The 22170-nt window shown below is 41.2% G+C and overlaps 12 protein-coding genes across 12 annotated transcripts; 7 read left to right on the top strand and 5 right to left on the bottom strand.

The window, feature by feature from the left end:
* Window positions 1–17: 17 nt before the first annotated feature.
* Window positions 18–1458, top strand: V1514DRAFT_337400 (RPAP1-like protein). The gene has a single exon (XM_066928669.1). The coding sequence runs from the start codon at window positions 45–47 to the stop codon at window positions 1230–1232; it is 1188 nt and encodes a 395-aa protein (XP_066781170.1). The 5' UTR covers window positions 18–44; the 3' UTR covers window positions 1233–1458.
* On the bottom strand, window positions 1224–2011 carry V1514DRAFT_337399 (uncharacterized protein). The gene is made up of 2 exons (XM_066928668.1): window positions 1519–2011; window positions 1224–1461 (listed from the first exon to the last, which is right to left on the bottom strand). Exons 1-2 carry the CDS (start codon window positions 1708–1710, stop codon window positions 1330–1332), a joined length of 324 nt encoding a protein of 107 aa, XP_066781169.1. The 5' UTR covers window positions 1711–2011; the 3' UTR covers window positions 1224–1329.
* V1514DRAFT_337397 (uncharacterized protein) lies at window positions 1985–3508 on the top strand. Its single transcript, XM_066928667.1, has one exon. The coding sequence runs from the start codon at window positions 2148–2150 to the stop codon at window positions 3357–3359; it is 1212 nt and encodes a 403-aa protein (XP_066781168.1). The 5' UTR covers window positions 1985–2147; the 3' UTR covers window positions 3360–3508.
* On the bottom strand, window positions 3436–4795 carry V1514DRAFT_311824 (uncharacterized protein). Its single transcript, XM_066925804.1, has 4 exons — window positions 4603–4795; window positions 4398–4546; window positions 3809–4336; window positions 3436–3747 (listed from the first exon to the last, which is right to left on the bottom strand). Exons 1-4 carry the CDS (start codon window positions 4661–4663, stop codon window positions 3526–3528), a joined length of 960 nt encoding a protein of 319 aa, XP_066781167.1. The 5' UTR covers window positions 4664–4795; the 3' UTR covers window positions 3436–3525.
* Window positions 4796–5057: 262 nt separating this feature from the next.
* Window positions 5058–6130, bottom strand: V1514DRAFT_364605 (uncharacterized protein). Its single transcript, XM_066929790.1, has 3 exons — window positions 5650–6130; window positions 5476–5595; window positions 5058–5412 (listed from the first exon to the last, which is right to left on the bottom strand). The coding sequence occupies exons 1-3, from the start codon at window positions 5852–5854 to the stop codon at window positions 5171–5173; spliced, it is 567 nt and encodes a 188-aa protein (XP_066781166.1). The 5' UTR covers window positions 5855–6130; the 3' UTR covers window positions 5058–5170.
* A 169-nt stretch (window positions 6131–6299) lies between these two features.
* On the top strand, window positions 6300–11339 carry V1514DRAFT_354471 (uncharacterized protein). Its single transcript, XM_066929593.1, has 6 exons — window positions 6300–7489; window positions 7546–7660; window positions 7724–7804; window positions 7852–7906; window positions 7955–8760; window positions 8817–11339. The coding sequence occupies exons 1-6, from the start codon at window positions 6617–6619 to the stop codon at window positions 11045–11047; spliced, it is 4161 nt and encodes a 1386-aa protein (XP_066781165.1). The 5' UTR covers window positions 6300–6616; the 3' UTR covers window positions 11048–11339.
* On the top strand, window positions 11340–13164 carry V1514DRAFT_337386 (Golgi phosphoprotein 3-domain-containing protein). Its single transcript, XM_066928666.1, has 3 exons — window positions 11340–11821; window positions 11967–12721; window positions 12802–13164. Exons 1-3 carry the CDS (start codon window positions 11552–11554, stop codon window positions 12836–12838), a joined length of 1062 nt encoding a protein of 353 aa, XP_066781164.1. The 5' UTR covers window positions 11340–11551; the 3' UTR covers window positions 12839–13164.
* Window positions 13165–13174: 10 nt separating this feature from the next.
* V1514DRAFT_337382 (uncharacterized protein) lies at window positions 13175–15007 on the top strand. Its single transcript, XM_066928665.1, has 3 exons — window positions 13175–13557; window positions 13625–13652; window positions 13709–15007. Exons 1-3 carry the CDS (start codon window positions 13337–13339, stop codon window positions 14816–14818), a joined length of 1359 nt encoding a protein of 452 aa, XP_066781163.1. The 5' UTR covers window positions 13175–13336; the 3' UTR covers window positions 14819–15007.
* V1514DRAFT_188550 (pyridoxal phosphate-dependent transferase) lies at window positions 14941–17016 on the bottom strand. The gene is made up of 2 exons (XM_066924620.1): window positions 16771–17016; window positions 14941–16680 (listed from the first exon to the last, which is right to left on the bottom strand). The coding sequence occupies exons 1-2, from the start codon at window positions 16866–16868 to the stop codon at window positions 15063–15065; spliced, it is 1716 nt and encodes a 571-aa protein (XP_066781162.1). The 5' UTR covers window positions 16869–17016; the 3' UTR covers window positions 14941–15062.
* Window positions 17017–17480: 464 nt separating this feature from the next.
* V1514DRAFT_188330 (RIO1 family-domain-containing protein) lies at window positions 17481–19571 on the top strand. Its single transcript, XM_066924619.1, has 3 exons — window positions 17481–17719; window positions 17795–17897; window positions 17962–19571. The coding sequence occupies exons 1-3, from the start codon at window positions 17503–17505 to the stop codon at window positions 19190–19192; spliced, it is 1551 nt and encodes a 516-aa protein (XP_066781161.1). The 5' UTR covers window positions 17481–17502; the 3' UTR covers window positions 19193–19571.
* Window positions 19504–20703, top strand: V1514DRAFT_188285 (uncharacterized protein). The gene is made up of 5 exons (XM_066924618.1): window positions 19504–19624; window positions 19673–19700; window positions 19764–19789; window positions 19858–20008; window positions 20108–20703. The coding sequence occupies exons 1-5, from the start codon at window positions 19574–19576 to the stop codon at window positions 20644–20646; spliced, it is 795 nt and encodes a 264-aa protein (XP_066781160.1). The 5' UTR covers window positions 19504–19573; the 3' UTR covers window positions 20647–20703.
* Window positions 20670–22088, bottom strand: V1514DRAFT_337374 (autophagy-related protein 17). The gene has a single exon (XM_066928664.1). It carries the CDS (start codon window positions 22059–22061, stop codon window positions 20760–20762), a length of 1302 nt encoding a protein of 433 aa, XP_066781159.1. The 5' UTR covers window positions 22062–22088; the 3' UTR covers window positions 20670–20759.
* Between the last annotated feature and the right edge of the window lie 82 nt (window positions 22089–22170).

The following is a 22170-nucleotide window of genomic DNA, read 5'->3' as shown; positions in this document are numbered from 1 at the left end:
AATTGTAAAAAAGCCGGTAATAACTTAATGACGAAGCAGATTAAATGGATATAGTTCATGACATTGTAGAGCGGCCAAGTAGGACATCCGGCGAGGTTAAGTTTTCTCTTCCTGAGCAACAGCAACAATCTCGAAAGCCCAAATCGTTATGGAGGTCAAGGCTGGCCAACAGAAATGTGGAAGTGGTCAAGACCAATAACTTAGGCCCCCGGAGTGGCTCAGTTAAAACAGATATTACTGGAGAAAAACAACTAGATCCAACTTCAGAGGCAGGAAAAATTGACAAGGAAAATTGGGATCGTATTACTTCCATGTCCCCTGAAGAGATCGCTGCTGAGAAGGAAGAGCTGCAAGCATTATTACCAGCAAGTTTGATCAAAAAGATTTTAAACAGAGACCGCACAAAAGCAGACAAAATTTTGGCTAGCGGGCGGTCGGATGCAAATATTGAACAGGACAAGAAGCATGGTGATACTATTGAAAGTTTATCGACAATAAAAAATCACGTTGCTCTTGAAGATGAGATAGACGAAGCAAAGGCATTAAAACCTTTAGCTAAATCAGTGAGATTTGATGAAAATGTCACAGTCAATGATGTTACAGATACTACCAAAATTGAACAACCTGAAGATAATGCTTCCACTATGACAACGCATTTTCCAGCACCGGAAAGTAACGACCTAAATCCTGACGATCCAGAATTTTTTGAGAAATTACACGACAAGTACTTCCCAGACTTGCCAGCGGAACCGTCACGGCTAGCCTGGATGAAACCAATCACGCAAGAGGAAGACAAAAGTTCTCCTTATAATCCAGATCAGGATGCGATATCGCCAGTAGATATTCGATTTGATTTTAAAGGATCAATTGTTCCGCCTTCCAAATCCGCAACATTGCCTACAAACTTAGGCTTGCATCATCATTCAGACTCGCCGGGTTACGCCGGATATACTATTGCAGAACTTGGTCACTTGAGTAGAAGCGCGGTATCAGCTCAAAGGGCAATGGCAATCCAGGTCATGGGACGGATATTGTATCGGTTGGGCACAAATTCGTATGGCGAGTTTATTGGGGAAGCAATATGGGACATTGTCGAACACGTTCATGTGATTGATTCAATCTATGAAGCATCAGATGAGAAAAAAACTCGACATTTGGGCCTTAGAACAAGTGCGGTAGAAGCTTTGTGGCTATGGAAAAAAGGCGGCGGGCGAAGAAGGAAAACAGATTGAAATGAGTACACTTTGTATACAAAGGTAGTTTTACAAACTGGCCCATTTGAAGTTACATTTACAAAAAAAAACAACGTATTCTTTAATGGTGAATACACTAGTTGGTAAAATAAACCTTTACTCTGTCCCAGAGCGTTGGCGTTCCCGATCCTTGCTTTATTTCTTCTTGAAGTGCCTGGTAATAATCCGGTTTTCCAGCTGGTCGTAATAATTTGTCTGTCAATGGATACTGCAATTTGTTAACTTTAATAAAAACAACATGTTTCAAAACATATAACTGACTGACCCTTGTTTTGTAAGTGTTGTTGAGTAGTTCGTCCATCAATTTGACCTGAAGATCAAGTTTTTGAAGACCTTTGTCCTCGCCCTTCTGCCGCAGCTCAAGCTGCTGACGTAGTACAGGAATTATATCGATTGGACGTTTCAAGGCATCCTGGGGCCAATGACTTATTAAAGTAGCAAATCGTTGTATACTCATTATTGTTGTTGTTGTATGCTGTTGAGTTGTGGGCCTTGGAAATTTATCGCGATGACTTTCCCTGAAGGATTAACGCGAAACGCCGTTCGACCTGCCCCAGAACTGCGATAACTTATACGCATAAGTTAATTAAGTACTCAGCGAAGTTATATAATACGAAATCACAATAAATCACTGTAGTGAGCTAATAATTAGCTGGGCATTTCTGGGCGCGAACTTGTGCCGGCATGCATTGAATTGTCCACCACTTCGTAAGTTGTAATTCGTGCTGTCCATTTTTTAACGCACGCAACGTGGTGCTTTTGACAGCCAACAATCTTGAATTGAACGCCCTCATATAATCGCAAACTAACCACACATAACACCTACTGAGAAACGATTTCCTATCGATTTAATTTTATCACATTCGCTCACACCCGTGCCTGCTTGTCTGCAATATGACAAGCGGACCCAGCAATTCATTGCATGCACTGTTAAATCCAGCAAGCGAGTCGCACAGCCCTGCCACCCCTGTCGCTGCTGGTACAATACCGTCCAATGATAAATCATTATCTCCTTCTATAATCGTGAAGCCATCACAACCGGAACAACGGTCACCAAATGCATCTGCATCGCCATCTATCGCATCGTTACTGACTCAAGACGATCCAGCACCAGCAAAGCAGCCGCCGTCAGCAGCTTCAAATTCAAACGCAGCCACCTCATCGCAAGTAGCAGTGTCGTCTCTTTTATCACCACTACCTATTTCTTCTACTTTAACAACAAATTCAAAACAAGAGAAAATTTTGAAAACATCGAAAAAGAACAAACTTTCAGATAACGGGCCTCTGACTCCAGTTGCCAAAAAGTTAAAGACAGATCATGCGCCTTCTCCGGCATCGGGATCTTTACTACCTCGATCTCCAGGTTCAGCTCCACCACCGGACGAGTCTACAAAACCTCCAACAGTAATATTGCACGTGCCTCTTAATGGACATTCTAATGTCGTGGTTAATCTTTCCAAATTGTCAGAACAAAAGTATGGATGGGCAGCATTGCACCCGCGAATAGCGGCTACTGCTGCGGATATATTTGATGAGGATGGAGCTGGAAATGACGATTCGGATGATTCCGGAGACGACGATGACAAGCCAGAAGGTGCTGACACCGGAACTGCTGATGATTCTGCTACGGCATCTGGCAAAGACAAGAAGGCTGCTAAAAAGCGAAAAACGGATGGAAAATACGGTCGGTATGACATACATGATCCATTTATTGACGACTCGGAATTACTTCTAGAAGAACAGGCTGCTAGTACCAAAGATGGGTTTTTTGTGTTTTCAGGGCCATTAGTGGCAGATAAAGAACAAGTTCGAATAGAACGTGCAGATGGAACGATTAAGCGACCTGGAAGAGGTCGAGGTGGTAACAGAGGCGGACGTACCAGTAAAAAAACTACTGAACGAGCTGCAAATGTAAGCGAAGGTACTCCGCCTGTTTTAATCGCACCTGCACCTACACCTGCAGGAAATTCTAATTCGCAGAATGCAGGATCGACGCCAATACCGGCAACAGCAACAAAACGCAGCAAAAAGACTGCTGCATCGTCTCACACTGGCCCAGCTGCACCGGCAGCTACTCCGGCGGCTCCAGCACCTAGTTCAACCTAGCATTTTATTACATGATCTTTTGCTTTGTAATTATATATTTTTCTAAATTTAATGGACTTTTATCAAGTGTTGTAAATAAAGGAGGAATCTAGTATTTTATTGTAAGTTTATCACTTTAATTACCTAATAATTATTCTTCAAACAAAAAAGACAATCATCACGTCGCTTAAATTTTAAAATACGTCTTTATTAAATCTTGGGATCTTTCTTTTTGCTTTAATTCACTTGAATTTTGGGAAGTCTCAATGACACTCGCAAGTAGGAGCTGAAACTGCTCGTCGAACCCATCAGGTACCGATTTCCAACTAGATGAGGGCCCTGTTGCAGTTGGATGATCAAAATCATCAATATATCCGGTAAAAACTCCAACACGGATATTTCTAGATGTCTAATCAAAAATTAAAATTTGGAACTCAAGTGAATGATTTCTTAGAAAAAAAAATTATTACCTCGTCAAGCGTGACATTCCCAAATAAAAGTGACCTGCTGGTTTCAATAATTCCGCGACCGGATATACTGACGCATATAGTACTAGTCTTCGACTCATGAATCCGTAGCTGATGAGCTTTTTGGACAACAACCAAAGAAGAGTTGACCTTAGAAAGATGAACCGGACCAGAAACCTCTGGTAGTATAATCAAAATTGAGTCAGTCACATCATTAACTTGAACATTGCTAATGACTACGTCAGATGACTCCACGAAAATAATACTTGACTTTATGTTGGACAAAGACAATGTAAGTTGACCTGACTTTTTATCAGATGACTGATATTCAGGCTTTACAAAACTATTAAAAAAATCTTTAATTTGATAAACTGGTATGCCATCCAATGCGTACGTGCTTGATATGGTTGCTGCTTTAGTGATTCCATTGCTGCCTTCTAATTTTCTTTGCCTATTCGAAAACAGAAATCTGGGTGTAGGTGAAACTTTTTGCCTCAGCTCCTCTAATCCTTTTGACAATTCATCCAGTTGCTATGTCATTCACCCGTCAGCTTTCGAGTTATTTTATCTCTATTTCAAAAATGAATCTTACTACAGCATATGCGCGTTGATCATATGGTGCTAAATAAACCTGAGAATTTGTCACATCGTCATTAAGAGCAGTCAATTTAGATTCAATAACTGTTATCAACTCTCCGCCTTCACTAGAAACCACTTTTGTTGTAAAAAGTTTATTTATTTCTATGTTTAAAAATGTAATTAATATGTATCTTCAATTGGGTGGCTTATTTTCTCACCATTCTTTCGATTCTGGAATTCTTTATAAAATAGTTGCTGCGTTTGATGTAATTTGGACATTACAGCAATACTGTACAATTAAGTCAGTTTAAACCAAACCCCTTCATATGTTAATGTTATGATTTTTATTATTATTATGATTATAACTAACTATAACGTAGTAATTTCAAAAAATCACATCAGCTATTGTTTACAATGACGTATTTAAGTAAAACAATCAGGTTTCGCGACAACTAAAGTTATACAAGGCCCTCACATGAACATGTTAGTCTAACCATGCAATATGTTTTTTTTAATCATTTAGTTATCTTAAGTACCATATAGATATAACTATAAAGTTATGATATACTACGTGGTTTAATACAAAACTAACTAAACCAAAAAAATGTAAAATGCTATTTTGCACGGGAAATGGTAACCATGGTTTCGAATGATCCATAAACCGAATTTAATCTAAAAAAGTCAACAATGGTCTATTTTATACCCAATACCTAAATACAATATGATAAAACTTCATGAGCGTCTGAGGATTTTTTTTTTTTAAATTTCCGCAACCCAGCATGTTCATTATTCCTTCTTCTCATTAGGATTAAAAATGCCTCTACCCTCGCCCAGTTTTTGAATAGTTTCTGACAAAGGAACTCTCCTCTTGACTTCAAATAAAGATTCAATTGGACCTTGAACATGCTTTTCACCTTCGAGACCTTGAGACGGTTGATCGAAAAAATATAAGCCACCAGCCCACTGAGAAAGGCCCATGATCGAGCCAATGAGAAGTGATGTAACAACAGTTGTCGGTATGGTGCCGCCTAAATTATGAATAAGCTTTGTTCAAGTTTTGCAGACGTTCATTCAAATGAAGAAGACAATACCTCTAAGGCCGATAGCAGCACCGGCAGCTAAGCCACCATTAAAAAAATTCCATCCGTCTTCCTTCTCGCGTAAGTTCGATGAAGCAACTTCAACAAACTGAAAACTGACAGCAGCAGCAGCTATTTCCAATATTAACATTTCGCCTTTCAGTTTTGAGCAACCAAGTAACTTACTTATAAAACCAGCCCCGCTTCCAACCCGAAGAACTGAAGGAATAAGAGCTGAATTTGTATGTAAAATTCGTTCTCTGGTGGCAGCAAATATTGTGCCAACCGCAAACGTGGGAAGTAGTAATTTTGAAGAAACTGCTAGAGCGTCCCGAGGCTCATAGGGCTTATATTCATGAATAGGATAAACAACTTTTGGTACTATCGACATAATTGCAAAATGTTGGATACGTCAATTGTGTAATTGTTACCACTGTAAGAGAATGCTTTTGATCTGGAAAATTGACTGTACACTCTCCAAGCAAAACTGTCAGCTCCCTTTCTGTGCCGTGAACTAGAACACCACGCAATAAAAAAGAAAAAAATGAATTACAGTTTTGTTCGGCCGTCACTTCGATTAGAGGTCTACTATTTTGTCGATTTTAGCTTCAAAAGCTCACACCAAATACCCAATCAGACGCGTTGAATTTTAACGGACTACTTACCCTGATCATTTATTGGCACGGAGGAAAAATCAGTGAGCGATAAGGTAACTTAACTACTACACTGTTTGCTTAGATATGCCATAAATACGTTGGTTTAGTTAAAGCCATATATGATATATTTTTAGATTAAATGGTGCGGCTGGCCTTACTTAATATGGAGTCGTTCTTATATTATGGTGAAGTATATGTTAACACGTGGAGACAGATGAAAGTAAGCAGTTGTTCTGGAGTATTAATAGAATAGAATCTTCTGAATAGTAATTTCTGCTTTTGGCAGAAGATTTGAATTTTTCCAAGCTGAATTGTCGATTTAATCAGTGATTCTTTTACATATTATTTGTTTTTTGGGGATCGTTGTCATCTTTAAGTATCTGACCGCCAGTTCACAGACGTACTAGAATTTCATGACTTCATTTTCATGCTAGCAGCAACAGATTTGAACGATCTTTGTTTAATCTGTACTCAGGATTTGAGATATTCTTCACAACATGCCTGCTGAAGGCATTCTTGGTCCAGGGTTTTCAGCACCATTATTAATACAAAAGTTAACCCAGCATCTTGTTGGTTCAGGAGCGCTATCAGATCCTGCACCCCAGTTATCTAGTACCAGCAACGGATCATCATTAGGCATATCAGCATGTCGCAATTTGCATGATTGGAAGGTGTTGATTGCTGAAAAGGATCAAAAGGCAAATACAGTAACGGTTCCGGTTTCATCTCATGTACACAATTTTGTTGTAGATGATTTCTATAGTAGTACTGGGTTTCCAGGTCTACCAAAAAAGTCGTTAATACCGATAATCAGTGTTACGGCCGATATATCTGTACCCGAGCTGCCTGAGGATGTTGACGTTGAAGCGCCTGGCACTGATCGCACATCCGAGACGGCCGACAACACAGTCAAAGTTATCTGTCTTCTTTGTCGAGTTCATGTCAAATTGCAAATTCAAGATGGAGATTTGAGGACATGTGCAGGTCAAGATCAACTGCATCATTTCATTCCAGGTTCTTCCAAAGTTACAGATAATTTAGAGATATATGAGTACCAATGTTACATTTCAGGAACTAGACTGTTTGTGTCTATTCAAAAACCGCACTTGGATGAGACTGTTGTGTCAAGCTTTAGAGAACATTCCATAAACGAACGTATCAAACGTTTAAATGAAGATTTGATCTCCCGCGGAGAAGAACCTCTAAAACCTCCTAACCCGCGGAATTCATATCAGATATTGAATCGTATCTTGAAGGATGTGGTTGAACAAAAAAATTCTCCGAAAAGCATACGGTCCGATAACCTATCTCTAATGCTTAAATTGGATGCTGACTTGGTTCTGCCTGTATTCGGGTTCATAAAAAATAAGGTAGGGCAATGTGAAAACCATCATGCTTCTGGTAGTTCAGTGCTTACTAAGAGTAGGAACAAGGTCTTTGGGTACCTCCTTCTTTATTTCCGGCAACTTCAGAATCAGAAGCAATAGAAGATGTGATTGATCAGTCAAGAATGGAGATTGCTATACTTTTGCGCGCTGAGAGTAAGTTTTCACAGTCGGGTTACTTTTTTTTTTTGAAAGGGGAAGGGTATGCTAATAAAACAGCTCGGAATCTTGAGAATCCTTTAAACATTTCGCTAGTCAATGAAGGTCCGACATTGAAAAAAGCGCTGAAGTTTTTAAATTGTGAGTATTAATTTAATTCTGGTTAGTATATTACTTACGCAAATTAGATTCAATATATGATAGAATTACCTCTTTTTTAGAGCCTACGAATCCTATTGCACTGTAAAGTTCTTTTATAAATACTATGAACTTAAATACTAATATTTTTAGACGTTTCGCTAGCTTAGGAGCTATTCATGACTTCAGTGATTCATTAATATTACAGACCTTTGACCGGCAAATCAATTGTGATCCAATGAATTCAAGTTATTATTTGGAATGCTTGAGAGAACTTTCGACGTATCGGCAGTCGGAGGAACTTCAAATTCGTGTCGTGGAGCTTCAGTCTTTAGGAATATCTACTCGGGAAGATTTGCAAGGTGCATATAGAGTACTTGGCATGGATCCAGATACTGTTGGTCATGATTCGGGTTCAAACTCGCTAATATTAGGTATTTACAAAGCTAGACTTCGAGATGCGCCTTCAACGGCCACAAAGATGAAAGAAGCGCTTCAGATTATTGCCGACGCTCGAGGAAGCACAGAGATTAAATCGTTTTTGCAAACAGAGAATCTGGACGAGAATACAAGTTACTCAGTTCTTGAAGTTAACCGAGATACCGAGGATCAACTAGTGATTGCTTCTTATAACTTTAAATTAAAGGAGGACCCAGAAAAAGTTGATTTGTACAATAGTGCTATTACAATGGTTGCGAAAGAGAGACGAAGCCCAATTCTTTTGACGTTTATTGAAGGTTTAAATCTTACAGGGCCGTTACCTGATATTGACGCGGCTTTTGGAATCTTAGGGGTTCAGAAAAACATGATTGAGGATGATTATATTATGACTGTATATACTATTCGGATTGGGGATAATCCAGAGGAGATCATACCAATGAGAAATGCTTTGCGCGTGATTGCAAAGTATCGGAACAGCAGATCGATTCAACATTTCCTTTCAACCGGAGATACAAATCGTAAGTGTTTTTTTTTTCCGCTTTAAGTAAGGGTATAATTTTTAATCAATTTTTAGCTTCTGCCGAAAACATTGTGTCAAAAGATGTTCCTGCTGGATTACAGAATATTGGAAATACGTGTTATTTAAATTCACTTTTACAATATTATTTTACAATAAAGCCTTTACGTGAGCTATCAATTGAATTTGATAGTGTTCCGCAAGAGAACGCAACGGAGGCTGTCGCAAGGGGTAAACGTATTGGAGGTCGCATAGTTACAGATTGGGAGATCGACAGAGGTCAGGCATTTGTACGAGAACTTGGTGGTCTGTTCAATAGCTTAATTCATTCGACCGAAAGCTTTGTAGCCCCAAATCATCAACTTGCATATCTTGCACTTGTTAGTTCCAAGGAGGAATTAGAAGAGCAGAATAAACGAGATACTTTTACTACTGCACCTGAGGCCGATATAGCAATGACCGAAATTGATAATAATTCCGTGGTTTATGGACCTGCTCCGAAACCAGAATCACCTGTTGGCTCAAGAGACATTCCATTTGAGATATCGTCTGACGATGATGAGAATTTAGTAACCGAAATCGAACCTGACACTAACCTTAAGGAAAATATATCACCAATCTCTCCGATAAAGAGTTTAGATGTTCAACATTCACCTTTACCGCAATCAGGTGAACGTCATGTTTTGGGTGAATTGAAGTCAGTTTATAATAACAAACTTTCGAACAGCGAATCACCGATTGTCTCTAAGATTAGCAAGGATTTTGTTGGATCAAACACCGCGGAATCAGATGACTCAAACCTTAATAGCAAGTTGAATTTGAACTCTGCGTTGACTGAAGTCAATTTAACTGCAGAAGAGTCAAAGAAATTGCCGTTGTTGCTTCTGCCACCTCCACCGCGTCCTGAAAGGCCTTCATCTCGCAGTAATGGGTCTATGATGTTTGGAAATCAGCAAGATGTTACTGAATGCATTGAGAATGTTTTATTTCAAGTTGAAGCAGCTTTAAAACCTGAACTAACTGACGATGATGGCGAGCAGGTTGATCTTATCAAGCAATTATTTTATGGAAAGACTAAGCAGACTCTAGAAGTAAAAAGCGAAACGACTGAATTTTCTCTATCAGTTAGGACCAAGATTGAAAGATTTTCTCATTTAATTGTTGATGTCGCCAGTGGTCCTCGTGATATCTATGATGCATTAGATTCTTATTTCGATGTTGAAACGGTTGATTTGGATGGCAAATCGGCAAGGAGGTATGTGACTTTAACAGATCTACCGCCAATTCTTCAAATTCAAGTTCAGCGAGTCCAATTTGATCGCGACAAAGGTCAGATTTTTAAGTCTAATGCTCCTCTTTTATTTGACCAAACCATTTACCTTGATCGGTATACAGATAATGTCAGTGTTAATGAAGCAAGTGGTGAAACAGTTGATATAAAGAAGAAACGAGAAGAAGTTTGGCGTTGGAAAGAGGAGCTTGAAACTTTTAGAAGGCGAAAGAGTCAACTTTTGGAACGATTTGACAAATCCAACTCACTAAATGCTTTGGAGACGTTAGAATGCACCGCGCAATGGCTTTCACAAGTTAAAGAAGCCACGATTGGGTTTTCCGATGCTGTCAGTGAGGATGCTGATATTGACAATTCAAATGACTGTCTTTTAGATAGCGCATCAGTTATGAGTCATAATGAAAATGATGTTAGAGTGCATGACACGTTGACTGAAGTAATCGACAAGTTGAATGAGGATGCTGCTAGATTGAACGATGAAATTTTAGCTTTAACAAATCAAATCACTAAACTCGAAGCCAAAATTGGTACTCAATATTCAAGTTTAAAAAGTCTTGGTTATTCAATTCATTCCGTGTTTATTCATCGTGGCGAGGCAACACATGGTCATTACTGGGTATATATATATGACTTTGACAAGAAAGTGTTTCGAAAATATAACGACGAGCACGTATCAGAAGTCGACATTGAAGAAGTTATTCCGTTTGTTAATCAGCATGATCCTGATGTGTTGAGGAATTACGATCGGACGACTGCAACGCCCTATTTTCTTGTGTTTGTGCGAGATAACATTAAGGACAATCTTATAGAGACGGTTAAGAGAATATTGCCAGATCGTGGTGAAATCACTACAGTGCCTACGAAAGATGCACGCGACCATGATTCTGACACGATTTTGGACGACACAAAATCTGACCACGAGATGACAGATGCTGCAGCGTTTTCTGAGTCAAGGATCGAACCGGACTCGTCCGCTTCTGATCTAGTCGATCTTTAAATTTATTATGTAATTAAAACTTTACTTGCACCAAGTCATTAGCGATTTCGCAGGCATTTGTATATTTTTTAAAAAAAACAATAAACGGGCATGACATGCATTTATGGACTACATGCTGTGAATGAGATGAACATAAAGCGAAAACCATTACATTAGTTGGTAATGTTTGTTCATGCGCAGCCAACCAAAAAACGCATCGCGCTCGGCCCCCAACGAAAGCAAACAACATTTCACAGTTATACTGTATATAGTTAGAAGTTGTGTCAGGTACCATAATTAATTGCCCTTACCCTGGTTATCGCCGTCATTATACAGGAAGAATCTTATACGACGACGTACTACTTGTTACAAGAACGCCAGCGCTAGATAAATAACGGCTTCAAAAACGCAAAAAGACAAGGGATTGGACGACATAATTTTGTACAGTTGCTACACAATTTTAATTGCGGTTGAAAAAAAAAATTGACACTTGGGAAAATTAATACTGCATATATATATACACACATGTCGTCTGGACTGCAACGCCGGCGGGTGATCAGCAGCAACAACTCGTCCATTAACGTGTCTGGAGGAATTTCTTCACCCAATTCCCCGATACCTGGATCTCCGGACCATTTGTCGACGACGTTTAATACGGAATCAAGTTTTTCTGAAGAAAATGGTCACAAGATTGCGTTTGATCCTCGTGACCTTGAGGAAGGAGATGAGCGGTCGAAGCAGCCAAGGCTAACGTTAATGGAAGAGGTTTTATTGATAGGTTTAAAGGATAAGCAGGTATGGACTGATTTTGTTTTGTATATTGGCCGTAGGAAATTTTTTTTTTTTTTCTTTTTTTTTGTCCTGCTGCATTGATGATGCCAGTCCTTTTAGAGACTGCTCGCCTTATATCGGACTATTACTGATCGTACCAATTAATTAGGGATATTTATCATTTTGGAACGATAACATTTCATATGCATTGCGAGGTTGTATTATTCTTGAATTAGCCTTGCGAGGAAGAATTAGCATGCAGAAAGATCCAGCCCGTCGCCGTTTACCGCTTTGCGATAGGTTGATCGAAGTCATTGACGAGAAATTAACTGGTGAAGTTCTTCTTGACGAAGCCCTAAAGTTGATGAAAGGAGGCGAAAAGATGAGCGTGGCCACGTGGATCGATCTTATGTCAGGCGAGACGTGGAACCTGATGAAGATTGGATATCAACTCAAGCAAGTCCGAGAACGCCTGGCCAAAGGATTAGTTGACAAGGGAATTTTACGGACAGAGAAGCGGAACTTTTTTTTGTTTGATATGGCTACTCATCCGGTGTCGGATACCGGAGCCAAGGATGAGATTCGGCGTCGCACCATAAACGTTTTGACTGCGCGAACAGTAGTCTTGCAATCGACCGCTCTTATTCCAGAAGAAGTCCCGTTTAGATATCTTCGAACTGTTGCGATGGTTTGCGCAGCTTATGCGGCCAATGTTCTCGAAAATGCATTATCATCGTTGAACAATGACGCTCGTGACAGGGCTTTCGGTCGGGTGGATGAGCTACTGGGTGACTATTCACAATGGCCGTTTACTGCCAAACCAGGTGGCTCAGGAGGAATTGGTGTCAATTTGGCTCAGGAAATCTCGAACGAGCTAAATGCAAACAAAGATAAGGAACTTCAGGTTGAAGTCGTTGCTGCTGCGTAAGTTTTAGATTCCCGCTTATGGTTGTTGAACTTGAACATTTTAAACTTACTTATTTGTGCTAACTTATACCATGCAGGCTGAGTGTGTTTACAAGGCTAGATTCAATCTTATAAAAAAAAGGGTGATGTGTTGTGTCATGAATTATAACATCTTAAATGAGATTTTTGAAATATTGTCATGAGAGCTAAATATGTATTTTCTATCCATTTTTTTTTTTTTACTTCCATGTTTATGTTTTTTGTTCTCTCTGTATCTGTTCATTCGGTTTGCACTTTTGGTATTGTATGTCTGTGGTATAATTGTCAAGAGAAAAACCTCCTGGCAATTATCAAATTAATTCCATTATAAAAAATAGAGCATGTGACCTGGCACAACCAGAATGTTCCAATAAGGGAAGAGAATTGAGTTTCAAGGCTCCAATGGGGGTACTATGGTGGATGCAAGTTTAAATTCGAATCCTTACCATCCATCAAATTAAGTATTCAGTTGTTCACTATTTATACGAGAACAATAATAATAATAAAAAGATCATAAATAAGTCTCAGTTTAGAGAAAAAATTTTCAAAACCTTAGAATAAAAAAAAAAAACCAGAAGGAATTAGCGCTTGAACATGGTTAACGAAGTGAAGACGGTTACTCCACTTGTTAGTCAAGAACCAGTACAGGAGAAGGTTTCAAAAAGGGAAAGGCATAGAAAGAATAAGGCTAACAGGATTGCCGAATCAGCTAATGGAGATGGACTGGCAAAAAATGAAGCTACCGCTGAGTCTGAATCATCAATTGCTTTGTCACAAGAGGAAATTAAGAATCCGTACATTGAATACATAAGCAAGTGAGTTGCTCTGTTTTTCTCTACTTGGGAGGTTTGTTTTGGTACTTACAGTAATGTTTTTATCCAGGCGTATTCGCAATCTTCAAAAAAGAAAGGTGAGGATCTGGGTTCGATCTGGAATGTAACGCCAGGGACTAACATTTGCTTTTAGCAACGTCTTGACAAGATTGAAGAGCAAGCTGGTTCATCCGATGCTGCAAAATTAAACGCGGATCAATTGGAGGCTTTGAAATCAAAAGATCAAGTGATCGCACCGCTTAAGGAGCTTGAAGAATTGTTAAAGTCGTTTAAGGTGTACGATGAGGAAGGTCAGAATCGAAAAGCGATTGAGCAAAAAAACAAAGCAGCAGAAATTAAAGTCGCAGTGGCAAAAGCTAGAACGCAGGCATTTTTGGAAGCGAGGGAAAATATTGCAGTCTTGGTTAAGTTTTTACACGTGGCGAGTTGGAAAAGACAGTTTGATTCGACCGTTTCCTCCGAAACCGAGAGCACGACATTTGAAACATTGTTAGGCTTAATCTATGGTGGTGATGATGCTGCAGTAGATGCGATTGAAAAACTTACTACTGGATCGGATGAACTTGTTGGTGAAAACGTTACAGAACAAAAAGCACTTTCTTACTCTAAAATCAAGCAAATTTCTGTTGAATCTATTGATGAGTTATATGCCAAATACCAGGAGTCTGAAGCCAAAGATGCATCCTTTGCTGCGATCGAAACTGATCAACATGACATTTTGATTCGCAAATCTGCTGACGATGTGGATCATGATGATGATGATGATGATAACGATGGCTTGATCAACAACAACGTGATCAAAGTGCCTAAAGGTGGCATTCAGTTTTTGAACGAAAGCGAGCTCGAACCGGTTCCGCCACCAGAGGCCACAACTTTTGATTTCGCAAAGTCACCTGCCACGATTCCTGCTGTTGCGCAGACTGATGATGCTCATGCCAACCATGCCGGAGCAAGCACATGGGACACTAAAGTGATTTCAAGTGTCGCACCTATCGCGCCTGCTGCTGCTGCTGCTTCAGCACTAGAAGCATCGCAAGTTGTGTCTTCCACAAGCGGTCAGAAGCATGATCATGGCAAATCCAAACAAAAATTTAACAAGCAAGGCGGACAACACGCTAGCGGACAGCAGCAGCAGCAATCACAACAATCCCAACAACGGCGCCGTGGGAACTACAAGAATCGACGACAAGCAGGACAAAATGTCGCGGCTGCTACCGCTACTACTTCTGCGACTGCTCAGTAAATATTCACAAGCACCCTTCATTGCTTATGTATTGTTAAACAAAAGCTTATTGTACAGTTCAAAATGTTAAAATATTGCTCCTATCTTTTGAAAAAGAAAACCCTTTCATTAAATTAATTCTTTATGGCATTTGCACAAAGCATTATTGTATCTAATTAAATGTTTGATCTATATATTTTTAAAAAAAAATACCTTTTGTTTCTCAAGTGTGAGCCGTAACATATCAAGCAAATAATACAGTCAATCACGCTTTGTACAAGTTATTTAAAAAGCCGACCGCAAGTTCGTCAACCAAGCCAGACGTACTAATGCTGCCGGCAACACCATACAACATTGCCACGTCACCTTGCTTCTTTTTAATATCCTTGGCATCAACCGCATCAGCTTGACTTTTCACAATTTGTACGACTTTTTTCAAGTCATCGATTAATTCTTGAACTGATTGAATGCTTAATTTTGTACATGCCAAATGAATCGCAGCCGGATTTTGCAACGCTGAAAGATGCCATCCTTTCTGTTGCAACTGATCAGCCACGTCGTAAATGTTAATCGAGTTCGACGAAAACGAAACCACAGATGATATTGGGTCTCCCAAAACATATAATTCGGGTACTTGGCCGTTCTTGATCGCATGCTGAAGTGCCCTGGCCGAACTCACGATTTCTTTTGCCGATTGCAAATATCCATCTTGACCAATCTTCATTAAGCTAACCCAGCATCCTGCCATCAACGCGCCAGGACGAGAACCAGCCAAAGTGGGAGACGCATAAACACCACCAGACCAATCCGTGGCCAAAAAATATTGGTATCTTCGTAACGATTGATCGCGGTACATAATCACGGAACTGCCCTTCGGTGCAAATGCATACTTGTGAGTATCACAGGAAATTGATGTCACACCAGGTACTCTAAAATCAAACAGGGGCACTTGCACTGTTGGATCAAGATCCTCATATACTTTGTCAAGAAACGGTACCACGAATGAACCCAGGCAGGCGTCAACATGAAGAGGAATTTTATACTTTACGGCCAGGGTGGACAAGCCCTCGATATCATCAATAATTCCATGCGGAAAGTTGGGTGCTGAACCTGCGATCAAAATCGTGTTAGAATTAATTAGCCGCTTGACCGACTTAAGATCGACCTTGAACGTGACTGGGTCGATCGCGGCATGACGGAGCTTGATGCCAAAATAGTAGGCCGCCTTGTCAAATCCGGCATGGATCGTAATGGGGGCCACAATCTCGGGCTCGGTAACGCCTCGTTCAATCCGGGCCTTCATTTTCGCGGCAAGGCATGCCAGCAGAAGTGATTCCGTGCCACCGGACGTGGAAGTACCAACACCGGACCCTGGAGCTTTAAACAAATTTAGCACCATGTTTACCACTTCAGCTTCCATCTTGCGAACTCCCGGAAACACATCGGGATGAAGCTGATTGGCAACCGAAAAAACTCGGTATGCTTTTGTTTGCAAATCTAAAAGCTCTTCGCCGCCATGGTAAACCGCGCCGGAAACTTTGCCGTCTTCCCATGCTGAATGTTTCATGCCTGATAATTTTTCAAGTTCACGTTCAATTTGTTCATCTGACCATCCGGTCTGGGGTAACGTAAGATGCCTCGTGATATCTGGCCCAGTAGGTATCATTCCTTGTTCTAACTTTGCCAATGCCTGGCTCAATTCAGCATCAACTTTTTGTTTTACTGATGGCACAGTAAACAAAATTTTGAAAAATCTTTTGGCCGCAAACGTGTACGTGTCCCTGACCAAGCCGACAATACCTCGGGCACGGAGTTCACGATAACCACGAGCAGCAATCCGAAGTGAAAAAGTAACAAACACTGCGTTTCGCAAAACCCGGATTCTGTAATAAAAGTGTAAGTTTAAATACTGTTTTCTTTACCGAGGTGCAATTTTATCTATAGTGTATTGAAGAGGCAACATAAAGACTTACAATATGTTTGATTCAATCAAATCCGCATAGGTTACGGCACCAACCAATAATCGAGCCACTGCTGAGCCGATCTGCTGAGGCAAGTCATTCACGGCCATCCTTTAACAAAAAAAAAACTAATTGTAATTTGGCAAAAACAGAAATGAATGTATGTGGGTATTTAAATCAATTTTTGTGGGATCGAATCTCAGTTATCGACTGCTTGTGACGGCTGGAGATAGCACTGACAGCCCCCTTGCTCTCTTCTAGTACTTGCAGACAATCTTATTTTGAAAAAAGCTGAAAATATTAATAGAAGAACGTGGGATAAACTTGCGAATAAATGTGAATGGAATTACTATGAAAGGGTTGTTGCCGGGTTGGTAACGAACGGGCAAGCGGCGTTGGTGACCGTTTTAAGTTTGGGCATTCGACACCAAACAAGAACAACGACAGAAATGTTGGCAGCTAGCGGCACAACCTATAAAACAAAATTGTACAGTTCTAGTTTATTTATATATTTTTTAAGTAATATTTAATTGGTTAATAATAAGTGTACTTCTAATGTAAATACAGTAACTAACGTATGTATTTAAGGCCACCAAAATGCTCTCCGTTAGTTAACCTTTTCCTCCCAAATTTATACAAATTTTATCACCGCCATGGTTTACCCCTGAACCATATCAGTGCGACAAGAATATTTTTTTTTTTTTTTTTTGTTAAAACCAAACCACTCACAATTTACAATACATAATGCCAATAGAGCAACAGAAGTCAGTGGCAGTTGCTGCTTCAGCTCACAAAGCGGTCGATTACCTACATTCGGAATCAGTTGCAGAAGAATCACTCGACTCGGCGACGTTCGAAGACAGTGAAGACGAAGACGACTCAGATTTTGACTGGCGCGATGATGACGTGTCAGCAGGTGCTGGTGTGTCTTCAAATGGTCAAAGGAAAGGAGCTACTGCAGGTATGTAATTTAGATAGCTGGCTGAAGTGAAATATGCGCTAATTTTTTTTTTTTTTTTTTTTTTTTTTCATAAAGGAACTTTATCAGGTGGAAAAAAACTACCTGACGACAACGCTATTCTGGCCAAGTATGCCTCGCGGATTAAGGTCGATCAACTTGTGCCTGTAATTAAAAATAAGTAAGTTTTGCGTTAAAATTTTATGGCTTTAAACATATTTTCGAAACTAACTTGACGTTGATAGATTGACGGATAAGTCAGATCGTGCTACTATTGAACAAGTTTTGGATCCCAGAACCTGCAAGGTTCTTGCCAAATTTATCAACAAAGGTGAATTAGACGAGATTAATGGATGTATTAGCACGGGAAAGGAAGCCAACGTGTATCATGCAATCACTCAGGACAAGCAACATCGGGCAATCAAGATTTACAAAACTTCTATCCTCGTGTTTAAGGACCGGGACCGATATGTGACTGGAGAATACAGATTTAGGCACGGATATAGCCGTCATAATCCGCGTAAGATGGTCAAGCTCTGGGCTGAGAAAGAAATGCGCAATTTAAACCGGTTATTCCAGGCCGGCATCCCGTCACCCAAGCCTTTGGCTCTGAAACTGCACGTGTTGGTGATGGACTTTGTTGGTGACAGTGATGGATGGGCTTCGCCCAGGTTACACGATGCCAAGATTGAAGATGACAAGTACATTGAGTTGTATCATCAACTAGTGGCGTACATGATTATAATGTATCACAAGTGCAGGCTTGTTCATGCGGATTTGTCAGAGTATAATATTTTGTATCACGAAGGCAAATTGGTGATCATTGATGTTTCACAATCAGTCGAACATGACCATCCACATAGTTTTGAATTTTTACGGATGGATATTAAAAACGTGAATGATTTCTTTGCCAAGCACAACGTGGTCACGTTTTCTGACCGGCAATTGTTTTCAATCATCTTGAACCCACCGATTGTGGCGGGATTGGATGAAATTATCGAGTCCGTGTCTAATATCGAGCCGGATACGAGCAGTGGCGAAGTTGATGAAGCTGTGTTTAGGCAGATGTATATCCCCCAGACTCTAGAACAGGTTTATGACGTTGAGCGAGATGTTGCCAAGATCAAGAGTGGCGAGGGCCATGATTTGGTGTACAAAGACTTGGTTCAGCTGAATATTAATGATCGTGGCAAACATGTCAAGCGAGAAGGCACAGCGGAAGAGACTGGGTCGAACAACAACTCGGAAGAGGACGATGATGATGAGGCGGACGAAGAAGACGAAGACGAGGACGAGGACAGGGACGATGATTCATACGAAGAGCGACCCAGAATATTAAAAGGCAAAAAATACGAGAGTAAGGATGACAAGAAGGAACGAAAGAAGCAAGTTAAAGAAGATAAAAAGGAGAAAAGAGCCAAGAAAATGCCGAAGCATGTAAAGAAGAAACTTGTGAATGGGTCCAAACGACGGTAAAAAGAAATGACATTTGATTTAAGGCATTTCTTGATTATGTTCATTGACATAAGTTGGGTTGATTTGGTAACAAGATTGGATTTGTCGAGCTCCCGCAGGCTTAATTCTTGGAGGGGTGGTATCAATATGCATTGAATATGGGTCAAAGGAGGTGTACTGTGCTTGCAATATAATAGAATATGACTGTATATACATGAGAAAAGACTTCAATACGTTTTGAATGCCAGCAGCTTCACGGTAAAAACTCCTTAATTGTACGTCGACACCATCTAATGCGGTAAGCTCGGTCCGAGTTCCGTGCGGCGTATTTCACAGGACAAGACAAATAGCATAGACATTGCAAATTAATTTATTTATAATATATTATATTTATGACTTGAAATGAGAAAAAGAAGGCTTCGAATGTTTGCTACTTTACTTAAATTACATAGGGTATGTGGTTTAACCTGCTCCGGTATATAGTGGCTAACGCACATGCAGATGAGATCACAAGATATCATTCTTGAATGCAAGCAGATACTTTTGCGAATTTTTTTTAAATTAACAAATGTTAACAAAGTTAATTCTTAAGATTATGATGCGTCGATTTATAAAGAAGTAAGGAATTTTTGTTAAAGGCTAAGGTTTTATATTTGGAGATTGAGTTTTAATGGATGATGTATCAGGACTTTGACAACTTGCGAGAAGACCGATGGCTTAATGACAATAACTTGACGTTCTGGTACGAGTACCTGGAACGAACCGAGTGTTTGAAAATTTCTGACGAAGTGTCGTTGGCAAGACCAAGCATGGCATTCCTGCTTGCACAATCGAAAGGTATGTTGAAATTTAATGATTTCCATGATGACGGGTCTAAACGAATTTTTTAAGTGGACCCTGTAGAGCTAAAATCAGTTTTACCGCCGTTTGATCAAGTAAGATATATTTTTTTGCCAATTAACAACAACAGCAATGTCGAACATGCGGAAGGCGGCAGTCATTGGTCACTTTTAGTGGTGGACCGCAACCACACTCAAGGCCACAGCGGCTCCGCGTCGACTTATTATTACGACACGCTGGGTGTCGTAAACTTGGCCGAGGCCGAGAACGTGGCTCACAAGATGGCACGGTTACTCGGGTTGGACAAGTTACGGATGAAAGTAATGACCGTGCAGCAACAAACGAACGGATCTGATTGCGGCGTGTTTGTTTGCATGATTACATCGTTGTTGCTGCAGCGGATCGTGCATGCGGTCACGGCTGCTGCCGTAACTGCCGGAGCTGCCGGCGCTGATAATGGCAGTGGCAGCGGCAGTGGGGATATAGATTTTGAAGTACAGCATCATCAGTTCCATCCAAACCAAGGCCGGCATCAAGCATCATACACAATACTAGAACTAATTTCTAAGCATGGGCGGGGTACAGAGTTTAATGCCTGTGACACAAACACATCTAGCATGGGATCAAACACATAAGCAGGCAAAGAGGGCAAAGATGATAAAGGGTAGTGTTATAGTCATAATTAGTATATACAGTATATTACAAAAACAAAAAAAAATAAATGTGACGTGCGTGGATAAATAATTTGTCATATATTATTCATAAAGCGCTTTTTGGCTAGTTCGATGGTGGACTTGCTTAATTCGGGCAAGGAAGCAGCCTCGTGGGCAATGATCTCGTAGCCAACAGGTGGATCAGCCAAGCCGGGCCAGAGATCAGACGGCAGGAAGTCACCGTTTTTGGCGTAGAATGTATGCCTGGCGTTAAGTTCTTCGTCATGGATAAACTTGAGCTTATCGAGAGCATCTTGAACAACTCGATCCATTCTGGCCTGCGAGTTTACGCGCCTAACGATTTCAAGCACAAGCGCGTCGTAGGCATGAGCGAACCGAGCAAAGTAATCGACCAGGGAATCGAGCTCGTCCAGGAGCGCGTCCCTACGAACAAAATAGTCGGCCACAGCATCGGCAAATTTATGGGCCCGGTAGAGATGGTCATCGAGAACAGGCTGAAACGTGCTGACCGATCGCAGCACAATGACCGCCAGATCGTAGCGGTCCGTGGCGGCGAGTAAAAAATCATGAATGGCATCGTGAGCGAAACGAATATGGTCGAACCGTTCGCGGATCTCGCTTACAACACCATCAACCTGGCCTGCATCATCATGCAAGACTTGAATAATGCCGCTATCGTGGGTATTGGCAACATGATCGCCCAAATCGGCACGGCTGCCAACAAGCGCTTGCGAGCATTGGTCATAGTGATGAGCCAGAGACTCGAGCAAATCACCCATGGCATGCGCGTGATCTTCCACAGCAACCTGCTGCCCGCATGCTTCTGCTACAGGATCAAAATTGTCGGCTTTGTTGCTGACATCGCGATTGGTATCTAGTTCATTGGCCTGGGTGGACAATTCATCCAGCTCAGTGTCAAGCGCGACCAAGTCGGCTGCGTGACTTAAGTGAGCCTGAGTGAAACGATCGATTGCGCGCCGCAACTGGGCTTTAAGGTCATCGACCACTGTAGCATCAGTCAGGTCCTTGAGCGTGCGCGGCGAGCCCGGGTCGACAGCCAGTGCCGGGTCGACAGCGGTGCGGCCGAGAGTGTCGAGCACGGCGTCGAGACTGGCGCCCGATGCATCCAGCGCGCGGAGCGACCGCTGAAAATCTGCAGCACTTGCCTCATGTGCGTCGTGCAAGCAGGCGCTGGCGCTGACCAGCAGGCCGACCTGTGCTCTCGCCTGGGCGAACGCGAACGAGCCAACCGCGGTGGCGGCTATTCCAGCTTCGAGGGCAAGGCGAGCATTGGCAGCCACGTCTGCCGCATCAGCACACCATGGTTGAGCCAATGCAAGCGCCTTCTTCGCAGCCACGAACCATCGTGAGTCCATGGCAGAGACGTGGTCAATCACGGGCCGTGCAGGATGCAGGCCAACAAACATGTACAAGCCCGGTCGGAACTGCCGATAATTCGAGCCCTAACCTTTGGCAGATGGGAAA

Source organism: Lipomyces japonicus (genome assembly GCF_038497905.1).
Source record: "Lipomyces japonicus strain CBS 7319 unplaced genomic scaffold V1514scaffold_59, whole genome shotgun sequence".
In the NCBI taxonomy this organism is placed as follows: Eukaryota; Fungi; Ascomycota; class Lipomycetes; order Lipomycetales; family Lipomycetaceae; genus Lipomyces; species Lipomyces japonicus.
The sequence above is the reverse complement of the archived record's forward strand: the minus strand, read 5'-3'. Positions and strand labels throughout refer to the sequence as shown.